Genomic DNA, 11,992 nt, shown 5'->3' on the forward strand with positions numbered 1-11,992 from the left:
CACAGAGAGCTGGGGCTTCAAAAATCTAAGGTTACATAACAACACACTGACTGCACTTTTCCAACTACAGCCCTTTCTTTTAGAGAGTTTGTTGGCTTGATGACACCGAAGACACCGACAATAAGGTAGGCACCTTGTACTTGGACATGTCCTTTGTAGCAGCTATAACAAATAACCAACCAACCTAAAACACCAACGTATATCCTCTTGAAAGACTGGCCTGCTAACAGGGGGGAAATGCTTCCATAATAGTACAAGGCCTCTTCAAAGTCACCTTGACTGATCATTTAGACATTTTTTGTTAAGCTAAAGTCCCTGTGAAACCAGTGTTGACAGGTTACACAATTTGAGCAGGAATTATTCCCAACCAGATTTTAAAAAGAGGTGCTCTTAGACTGGGTATAGAGCACTTGACTTTACTAACACATTGAGTCCAGGTGTCCAACTAATATTTCTATGTATCATCTTCACAAGTGATTTCCTGCGCCGCTGACTGAAAGCTGCCACATCTGAAAATGGTTTGCACTGTCAGATAGATATTGTGCCTGTGTGGATCTTTTTGTTATCAGGTGAAAATCTGGCATATACAAAATGTCAGAAAATGTCACAACGATGTCCCATTATTAGATCAATTAGTAACGTTTTACCATAGAAGGCTTCAATGCTCTGGAAAGCCCTTTTCAGATAGAACGCAGTGTTTTCCTGTGCACGAGCTGTGCCCAAGTTGAGTCTGATATTCAGCAATGCGCAAGAGCAGCATGCGCTCTGCTCTGCATGGACCAAGAGTGTGCATGCATCGTGCAACACAAACACAATGAACTGGGAGCTGTGCACAGCCTGCACACACCACATCTGAAAACGACTTTAGATAATTAAGAACATTCAGCACAAAAACCTAGAAAACAGTCCTACAGCTAAGACACTATGAGCTACATTTGTTAATGCACCAACAGCCATGGGTGTTTCAGTGTGTGCAGGGTGAATGAAGCTTTTGCTAAATGATGACGTGAGGCAGTCCAGTGACTGGGGATGGTAGCAGATCTATAAATCCTTCAAAACTCACTGTGATCTGTAGGCAAATGCTCAGAATATCAGATTTATATTATAAAAGGAAGATTTTATTTGTCACTACAGCGCAGCAGTTAGGGAATGACTGCAGGTTAACATGTGGCATTTCTTGGTCTCAGTTTCATATTTGTTTAGTTGTTTAAAGGGAGAGTTCAACATTTTGGCAAACTGATACATTTCGATAATCCCTATAATTTTAGGAGTAGGTTCGTTATTGGTGCAAGCTATTTTTAGAACGGCGGAGCAGAGCTGTGAGCTGCTCAGAGCTACGCTACGGAGGCTAATAGGATTTCTTGGTTTCCCTCATCAAACTCATCAAATACACAATCCAACAACCCCAAAACGCTCTGGTGGACAAGCTGTGACCTGCACATTCACCACGCTATGAGATAATAACATAACGTTTCGATACAGAGTTGTTTTCGAGGCAAATGCAGAGACTGCTTGCTGAAAAACTTTTTCTGTGATTAAATATTCTTAATATGGATCAAGATACTTCATAGCTGTTGTCATTAACCTGTGGACAAAGATCTCTGCATAGACAAGATGACCGCATTTGTTTTTACAAGAAGCTGCATTTTCAGAGTTTGGTGACTTGGAGTGGGCAATCACTGAAAACATGGAATCAGTCATATTGGTGACAACAGTCCCAGATGAAATAACAGGCCAAGCCTTTAGGCAGACTTCCAGAGATGGGTGAAGGCATGCTGGGGCTGGAACACAGAAGTGCCACCAGCTCCTACTTAACATGCAAGTGCCAGTGTTCGAAATAGCCCCCCTCTCCCTCTCTGCAGTCCCGTTCCCTGCCATTTCACACTGCTGTGCTGTGGGTGGTGACAGCGTCGTCATTCACACATGACAGCTGCCTGGTCAGAGGTGGGGCAGGGTGCCACGGTCTGTGGCACTGCTGCTGTGTGCTTCTGCCAGTCTGTGTGACAAGACGGGACAGTATGTAAACAGACTGAGGAGATAAAAGCCTGAGCCTTCAGCTCTGAAACAGATAAGCACACAATTTAAACTGCCACCTGAACCTATATGCATAACCTACATCCTACAGTACAGGCTGCACACAACACAGGTCTGAATGGGGGAAAGGATCAAAAGAAAACTAAGTGCGTTTGGTTTCTAATAGTGTGGCGGATGAAATGACAAGAACTTGTAGAAGCGCGATGCAAAAACTGTAGTAAAAAGTAACAGTAGCTGCATCCAGATCAGCAAATATGTTTGTGTCCAGACACTGAAGGAATTTATTAAAAGGTATTAGGTTATTGCATGTGTAAATACAACAAATTGTACTTGATGTTTTTGTATGTTCTTGTTCTGCTTCCTATCTACTAAATTATTATTCAATTATTATTGTACTGTAATAATTATTCAAATGAATGTGATCACATGCACAGCCAATGAAGGTGATTCTCTCAAAACACAGAGTTGTAATCATAATAGAAGAGTCACATAGGGATGGTATTTTTTTTTTTTTTTGGAAGAGCTGCAATTTCTTTTTGATAAAGGCCCTCTAAGATATCATATTTACAAGAATAGAAAGAACGGATGGACAACCCCATAAGACACTGCCTCAGGCCACGGCGGCTGTCGGCAACAAAGCACAAGAAAACCTCCAGGCTTCCAATAAAACACACAAACTACACAACACCTGTCGTCAAATTTCACATCACTGCACAAATGGCATACAGTAGCCCTCGGCCCTCCAGTTTACTAGGTTTATTTACACATTTACTGCAGACACAGCAACAATAACAATAACTTGAAGGTATATAATATCACAACATGTCTATGTTCCCTCCATTTGTTTAGCAGTGTAAGACATTATAACTGGGCATCAACAACAGGCTTTCTCTTGGCATGATGACAGGATGATTAAAAAAAAAAAAACAGAGCAGAGCAGCCATTTTAAATGATGATCTCCCACATGAAAAAAAAAAGGCCTGCGTCTGTGGGAGAGAAAACTGCCAGACCAGATGGAGAGTGACATTACGAGCTAACAACAGTTGTATGCTCTATTTTTAAGTGAGGGGGCATTCTGTGCGGTGTGTACAGAGTGTAGGTAATATTTGTCACGTCACGTCCAACCACGACAGGAGTGATAATAGCAGGTATGGGAGGGGGAGAGCAGAGACAGAGAGTCCCTCGCAGACATGGGATGAGAAATCTCCCCAAACAAAAGCTGGTGCATTTTCATCTGATGTGTTCTCCGTGTTATTATCATCGCTCTGCTTTGCTGGTAAAAATGATCAGTGCACTACAGTGCAGACAGACAAAAGGTCAAAGGGCATGTATCATCACACAACAGGTGCACACTCTCAAATTTGCAAGACAAAGGCGCATGTGTCACGCAGACAGGCAAAAATGCATTATAGATGAATGTACAAACCAGAGTGAGCGCAGAGAGCTGATATTATCAGCAGGTATTATTATATCGTACCAGATATATGGCACCAGAGTGTGTGGTTGACCAGAAGAAAAAATCCTGCCCGATAAAACACACACACACACACACAAAAAAAACTATTTATAAACAGTGTCATCGCCACATAGTTTATCTAGCAATCTCCAGTGTTTACAATACTTTGCAACACCTGAGTCAGCAGAGCAGCTGTTTAACAGCTGAGCAGATGCTGGTACCATGTCAGTCAAGTTTTACTTGGTTGAAATGCCAAGTTCTAATCTCAAGATAAGGCAATCAGTCAATTAATCAAAAAAACATTAATTCTGTAAATAATAATTGATTATAATTTCAGTCATTTTTTAAGCAAAACATTTGCCTGTCTGGTCCTCTCCTGAGTAACGTCTTTTATACAATTTAAAATTGAATACCCCTGGGTTTTAAGGCAGTCGGACACAACAGGATATCCGTAGATGTCGCCTTGGACTCTGATTATTTTTTGACATTTTTGGACAAGACTATGTGATTAATTTACAAAGTAATCTATAGATGAATGAACAATGAACAAGAACACACACTGTTAGAGAGTTGCTGTTCTGGTGAGCGCACACTTTGAGGATATTGAAGTCAGTAACTCAAAATCAAGGATAGCTTCCATAACTTAGGCTACTACCTCTGCAACTAAACTTTCAGGTAATTTCAAGAAACCATGAAAGGTAAAAATCAGAAGCCATAACAAGTATGATGAATAAAACTGACAAGAAATGAGGAAGACTCCCAAGAGTGTAAAATGGTCCATACATTTACTTCCATTACACTCTAATTTATCTGTGACGTTTAGAATCATATTGTTTTTAATGAGACAAAAACAGATCACACCTTAAACACAAAGCACACCGAAATCATTCTAAATGTAAAAGACAGGAGTCTCAGAAGATATAAAACAATGTCACCACTCATGGTGGATTTATCAAATGTGATATGTCTTAGTCAGATGACCTATTAAGAAGGCCTATTTTAGTTTTACTCTGCTGGCCTGATTGACCCCCCCCCCCCCCCCAAATCCCGTCCTGGACCGCCTCTAGTGCAAACTGAACTAACTCCTACATTTACAAAGCCTTTGTCCATTCTCTACGCTGAAAGCTTTGCTTATCAGTTGGTGACTTGGTCCACAGCCATAACACATAACATTTCATGGGTCACAGAGCCTCTAATAACCTGGTGCCAAGTGGGCCTTGGGTCTGATGACACAAGACAGAGCTGCACGTAGGCCAAAGAGCACAGTTGTTTGCTGGATACACATTGATTAATGTGAAGGAACACTAATGACACTTTAATATCAAGTTATTCTGGATTGCTTCTGTGAAAAACTATTTTGCTTTATGACATAACAAAATCAATCTGGTCCAATGAAAAAAAATTAATTCACCTAGCGTTCGCTTGCAGTGAGCCGGTGCTTGTGTAAAGACATGCTTTGAGGGTTTAAGCTCAAACTGCACCTACGTAGAGTGAATTGGTAAGCCAGGGGGAAGAAACAAGGGAGGAGGGGAAGCTAGGCAGCATGCTGGGAAGTTCAGGAATCTCAGGATATGATGTAGTATTTGCCCAGGCTCAGAGGGAGAGAACAAACGTCCCTCAAGTCTAGACAGGGAGAGGGGTAAGAAAAAAGGAAAGAGCTCAGGAATGATATTATCTAAGAGCAAAATGACATTCAAGTATTTTACCCTCATGCTGCTCAAGAGTACACCGCCAAATTCAGACTCTTGAGTAAAGCATTACAAAGAAGAACTGCAGCTTCTCTGTATTTCTTTCTTTTTTTGGGGTTAATTCTAGCCTCACACATTGCTGTAAGCTGATACCGGCGCAAAACCGGACAATTCTGGCAAAATGAGAGTGCCAAGGTAGAAATAGGAATATGACACCACAGCTAGCTGGGTACTATTGTCGTCCTGGCTCTGTTCCCTCCTGCCACACAGGTATTTATTCTGAATGACAGCTTCCTTGGGTTTATTAAGTTCAATCGTGTTCAGAAGGTAATGAAGCTCCTAAACCAGATGCATGTTGCTTCATTAACACTCTATCAAACAATATCTGTCTTACAATCTTCTTCCCTCTGCTCCGACAGGCAGTGGTGACTCTGTTGGACATGCATGAAGCTCAAGGCTCTGGGAGCTCGGACCCTCTCCACTGTTTTGTTTCTGACAGGTGACATGAAACAGGGACCCGGAGAACCTGACACTAGATCTGCAGATAAAGGGTTTGGATGGATGCTGGATCTTTTGTGGGACAGTGCTCACTTCTAAAGAAGAACGAGGAGCCTCAGGGTGGAGATTCAGATACATTTCATTTCCTGGACTTTGACTCACTCAGGCACACACGGCACGCACACATTCAGAAGATAGCCTGTTCCAAGTGGCAACATGTCCTAAAGACAGATGGAAGAAACAGGATGCAGGAAAAAATATATCCAAGTGAATGTCAAAAGTTTAGGAAGTTCAAAATTAAGTGGAGTAATTTGACAAATTTTGAAAACTAAGCACTGAAAGCAATTTCCGAATGGAAAATAATTTGGACATAATGAATTTTAATATAATAATAATTATTTGACTTCATTAGCTGCAAAATTATGATATTCAATTATATATTATACATTTTTCCAGCTAATTAACAATTAATGTGTATGTGCTGTCAGGTAAATATCTTGTTATAGGTCCAGCTACAGCTGAAATCATTCACATCAATCAGTCACCTATTCAAACATATCATTAACTCAATCAGTTTAATAGAAAATACACTGTTTTGAATAGACCCATATAGATTGAGTCCTCAAAACATTAATGCTATGGGATTTCCAGGTATTTGTAGTTCTGTATGTAGTGTACGGAACTGAACAGCAGAAAATTCAGTGACTACTACTTTGGTGCTACACTGAAACACTCAATCTATTTTGGTGTTCAAATTATTGGATTTGTCCAACCCACTTAACCAAAATTGTTCTGATAAATTTAGCTCCGTGTTATCTCTGCGTATATTAAAAACAGAACGTTCTGCATCATGTGATTAACCTCACCGGCATCGACTGTCCGCGCACCTCTCTCTAAAAACTGCACAATCAGCTGGACCTTTGGAACTTAAATCAACTGTGTGATAATAAATGTGCAGTGATAAATAATCTCAACCCACACTACAGCCACCGAGACACTTTACTGTTCCCAGCATTTGGACGTTTCATAAAGGCCCAGAACTCTTGGCTAACTGGGTTGGACTTTGCCCCTGTAGTGTGTCTCTGGCTCAAGATATTTCATGTCCAATTTACTATCAGAGTGGCTGCCTGGCATGTGGACTGTAAAGGTGCTGATAGTCTGGAAAGGCAGCAGGGTTTAGTGACAAGCACAGAGTGGAATGGATGATATAAACATGTAAATTATGTTTAGTGCGTTACAAAATGTGTTAGGATGAACGGCTGAAAACATACGTGTTTTTCTGACCAGCCACAGAGCCGTTAATAGAACAAATGATATTCAGCAGACAGGCAGTATCGGCCATGCATATTAATCTTGCTGCCTTCATGTGTCTTTCTACTGCCCTTCCCCCACCTGGACATTTTGCACCACTGACCCTTGCCTATAGCTCTGGCCTACATTTTTTTTGGTTTGGGGAAAAACACAGGAGTCACTGGTTTCCCCTTCAAGCCACACAGGTCACACAGAGACACATAACATACTTTACATTCATACAAATCTGCCATTTTGCCATACTGCTGTCAGCTGTGTGACAGCTACAGTTATAAGTTTAGATATGTAACTATGTTGCCTGCCGTCACAGTGCTGCGAGCAAACACCGGTTTTCACACTGTGACTGTAAGTTCTGTTTATTCAATGATGTCCATTGTCCACGCCAGCTGAAGGAGTGAGTGAGTCATAGTCAGATCACATACACGACTTCTCAGCTCCTCCAAAAAAACATGAAAATACTGTACACTGAAGGAGTGTAGCTCTACATAAGAAGAACTGGACAGTAAACCACCAATATTATTACTGGTAGTCCTGAATCGGCACTGGGGGGACTTTCCTACAGTTTTCACTTCACTCACTGCTAGTATATAATAATGTAGGCAAATCCCATTGTTTTCAGCAGGATAAACTGTCTTTTGTTGTACTGTGTCTCCGTCCACAAATGAGAGTTAAGTCAAATATAATCGGGTCGGGTACAAAAAAGGAAAATGTATGACAAAGCCAATCATGTACAGTATATGGTCACATTATATGTGTGATCTAATTTCTATTGTAAAATGAGGTGACATGTCAAGACCGAAATAAACTAAACTAAACATTACCTCTGATTGTATTCATGGCACTGGGATATTGGTCTGTACATTAATACTAATCTATATGCAAGATAAACTCCAAATGATTTTGTCATTTGATAAAGGACAAATAGTAACATATACAACTGTATACATTTTCTCTCCTTATCTGTATCTGGTTCCCATTTAACAGACTAATGTTTTGTGTTGCTGTCAGTTTCATTTTTACCCTAATCTAATGAAACTGCTTGTAAACACCATGCTTATTATAAAATGGAGGCTTTGAAGATAAAAGAAAGTTCTGTCCAGACTCAAGATTTGCTCCCTTGGATCAACAAAGTGAAGGCAGCGAAGACAGCGAAGGCATATCCTGCAAGAGTTTCCGTTACACGTGTTGTCACTGGACAAACAGGAACCTACTGTGGTAGGATGGCACACCTCGAGGAGTGGTGGGATCCACGCACGCACGCACAACACTGCACACAGCACAGGTCAAGCACTATATTTAGATGTATACCTAGGTGCATTTGGCCGTTGGGAGTAAAAATCCTCTAAGACTAGGCCATTATGTTATGTATTTGGTTATTTAAAGTAAGAGGACAAACTTCTGTTTGAAAAAGGGGTGGGGGCCCAGGTGCTGCCTGAGATCTGAAAAGACTGTAGAGTCATCTTGCAAACACTAAACAACAGTTCAACCAAAGACAGGCTCTCTGACTGCCTCACATTACACATACAATACCATTTTTCCCTAGACCACGGAGCATGACATGGCATATTTTAAACCCAGGCTGAACAGCATGAAGAACTGATGCTGATGTTGTTTTAAGTCCGAGGAGAATGAATTTTGGCGAAGCGTGTTGGACTGACATGTCCACACAGGCACAGCAGACAAGAGGGATTCATATATGAAAGTCATTTACACATACGGACATGCAGAAACAAAACACGCAGCATTTACCATGTCTCCAGGGATCCTTTGGCTCCACCGCTCCAGAGACAATGTCCTCGTCTGAGGGAAATGTCACCCTTTTGCCACTTGGTTTCTGCCTGCTGTCCTCCTCCTCCACTGAGGGGTACAGTCCAGCCTGGTCCGGAGCAGCAGCCTCTGTGCTACTCTGCTGGCTCGCGTCCGACGGGCTTTCTGCCGTGCTGCCAGCCGGGACATCCTGAGATGTGGTGGTCTCTGAGTCCACAGCGTTGTCTGACAACGACCTGACGTTTGTTTGTGATTCAGCCTCCAGCACCCCACTCTCATCCAGACTCAAATCCACACCCATGTCCATGTCCCCCCCACCGTCATCCCCTTTGACCAAAACAGGATCAGCGTCTTTATCTTCCTTCATTTTCTCCACATCAATATCGATATCGTTCTTGTGCTGCTCATCATTAGAAAAGATCAAGTCAGTGGGGTTCGCTATGAGAGGGGTGTCTTGGGCACTACTTTTTGTATTTCCGTTAACCTCGTCGATTTCCAGTGTTTCTTGTACCTGGTGGTTATCCTGCTCGGCTGCCTGCAGGTTGTCAGTGAGCTGAGGCATCAGGTAGGTTTCAGAGGCCTCTGTGGAAACAGTATTTTGTTTTTCTGTGTTACTACTGTCTGTCATCAGTTCAGAGATCCTGGGGGTGACCCCTTCTGTGTTGTTTGTAGTGTTGTGATCATCATCCACGTTGCCTTTTGTCTTGACATTGCACAAATCTAGACGCTGCTCTTCGATATTCATGTTTTCATTTCCAGTGAAACTCAGTCTTTAACTGTGCCAGACAGCCTAGGTATTGGGTTAAACAGCAACTAGGAGCCAGTCTCTAGCCTCTCACAACAATATACGCGGATGTGCACCTATCCTGCTGGTCCTTGATTAAACCAAATTATGTGCAAGTGCATTCAGAAAACTATATTTATACCTTGACTCGTTTGTTGTCGTGGGGGGATATCTAAATTTCTGTTTTCACAGACCCCAAATCACAGGTCATTTGGGTGTAGATTTCACACAAATATCAATGCAATAAATGTTATTCCTTCGGGAAATAGACCAGGCAACTTTGCTCAACTACCACTTAGGAAGGCAAACCAGCACTTAATAATAATAATAATGTCTGCCAACCGTGTCCTGGGAACCGACTAAAGGCTCCCCGGTCGTCAGCACATCGCCGGCTGTATTTAAGAGGACCAGGGACAGTCAATTGAAACTGAACAAGTCACTCAGGGTGCCTCCATTACGCTAGCGAAGTGAGCTTAACGTACTGCCCGATGCCAAACCGATTCATTTGCATGAATTTGATAGAGCTAACGTTAGCTAGCTTGCTAAAGTTGTTGCCCAACAATGACATCCAGTCCGGCGGTGCGCGGTGGCATGCCTGCTGCTGCTGCTGCTGCTGCTGCTGCTTCTCCGAGTGAGCACGTCTGTTTCCCCTCGACAAAGTCCATGCTCCTGTGTCGAGAAAATATAGATATGTTTTTTTTTCTTTTCCCTCCGGTTTGTCGGTGTTGTCTCACCCTCTGTCGCGCTGCAGCTCGGCTCTCATCACAGCCCTCGACCAGCGGCAGCCAGAAGGAAAAAAACAGGCGTCACACTCCGAGCAATGGGCATGTTTCGGTGGCTAACGTCGGCGCTAGGGAACCGTACCGAGACCTGGACCTGCCGACACCAACAGCGCCAACTATAACAAGATTAAACTAAAGATATTCCGACCGGTTAGGCCCCGTGGGTCCCGTCTCTGTCCGGGAGTACACTGTTGAACCAGTTTTGATCCAGCAGCAGCACCAGTGCCATTCGCTAGCTTGTTGAAGTCCAACAACTGTTTGTTGTTCACACGTCTTACGTCAGCACGTCGGTACCCACAGGGCTACGTTCAGCAGACGCACTGTTACAGATGGTTGCAAAAAAATACACATTGCATAAACAGGGCTTTTTTTTTTCTTTCTTTTTTTTTGAAAAGGTAGGCCTATAGTATATAGCGATATTCAGGTTACATTATGCAATTAAGAAGGTAAAATGGAGTATGTAACATATAAAATGAGGGGTAACCTCAGACTATATGAGATAAGATGGGCCAAGTGGTCAACCTACTACAATTGATTTAATCATCATAATCTTGTTGTTGTAACTGTGATTATCCTGCTTGTTGTAATTTTTTTTTTTTTTTATTATCTCTTTTTTTTAATGCTTATTTATTATTTATTTTCTGAGTGCTTGTCTATGTGATTGTTGATGTTATATGTTTTTTTTCCTTTTTCCATGTGTATGATGTTGTGACTGTTATGTTGTCTATGTCTCGTGACCTTCTTTCATGTGTACATGTAAATGTACAGACACGTAAATAAAATAAAGTTAAAAAGAAAGAAAGAAGGTAAACGTGTCTCTTACATGAATCGTAAGAGACACTTCTCTAAAATGTACAATATGAGATTAAAAAAAATCTTTTTAATTATACATTTTTAAATCACAGTGTAGCTAGTAAACACATGAAAAACAAAGTCAACACAGTTTCATGTCCGGTACGAGAGACAGACTCAGTGCCCACTGTCATAAAGTTTATGTAGTCCCAGACTGACACCACAGTGTTGAGATGTTGAGGCCTTGTGGGAGCCGGACCATCTGTTGCAGCGCTGGTTGTTCTTGTTGAAGATAGTTTTCTATGACTCTGGCTGTGTGAGATCATTTTCATCTTGCTGATTGAATTAAGGACCAATCCTGACAGTGCTGCATGATGGATAAGCATTTACATACAGTCCCTAACACTTCCCACAGTACTGAATCCAATTCTCTCAAGCTTCCTTGAATTTACTTTTGTCTTTGCATAACTATTACAGTAGCCTAACTGAAAGCGGTGATTGGCATCAAGAAATTCTGTAGGCTAATGTTGAAACATCACTGCAGAACATTTACAATTTTGCAGCATTTTCATCATTTTCCCTCTCCAGGTGTGTCTGACCTCACAACAATGGTCAGACACACCTGGATTAATCAGTTTGTCCAATAATGTAAAACAGGAAATAAAAGAGCTGGCTTAAGTTCAGGAAGTAGTGGAGCTGTGCATAAAGTCCATTCTGTCAAGCTTCCTTGAATTTACTTTTGTCTTTGCATAACTAGCCTATTACAGTAACTGAAAGCAGTGATTGGCATCAAGCAATTCTGTAATGTTGAAACATCACTGTAGAACACTTACAATTTTGCAGCCTTTTCATTATTTTCCCTCTCTTTTACAAACCTAAA

At 41.7% G+C, this 11,992-nt stretch overlaps 2 protein-coding genes across 2 annotated transcripts in view; one reads left to right on the forward strand and one right to left on the reverse strand.

The window, feature by feature from the left end:
* ppp1r37 (protein phosphatase 1, regulatory subunit 37) overlaps positions 1-10,560 on the reverse strand; it is a 40,615-nt gene extending 30,055 nt beyond the window's left edge. Inside the window, exon 1 of the mRNA XM_083985427.1 lies at positions 8,737-10,560. Within this exon, the coding sequence (XP_083841553.1) occupies positions 8,737-9,499 (763 nt within the window). The 5' untranslated portion in view covers positions 9,500-10,560. The remainder of the gene's footprint in view (positions 1-8,736) is intronic.
* The window catches only part of relb (v-rel avian reticuloendotheliosis viral oncogene homolog B), a 180,923-nt gene that overhangs the window by 70,129 nt on the left and 98,802 nt on the right, over positions 1-11,992 (forward strand). The window lies entirely within an intron of this gene.

This window comes from Trachurus trachurus (genome assembly GCF_905171665.1).
Source record: "Trachurus trachurus genome assembly, chromosome: 13".
NCBI classification, from domain to species: domain Eukaryota; kingdom Metazoa; phylum Chordata; class Actinopteri; order Carangiformes; family Carangidae; genus Trachurus; species Trachurus trachurus.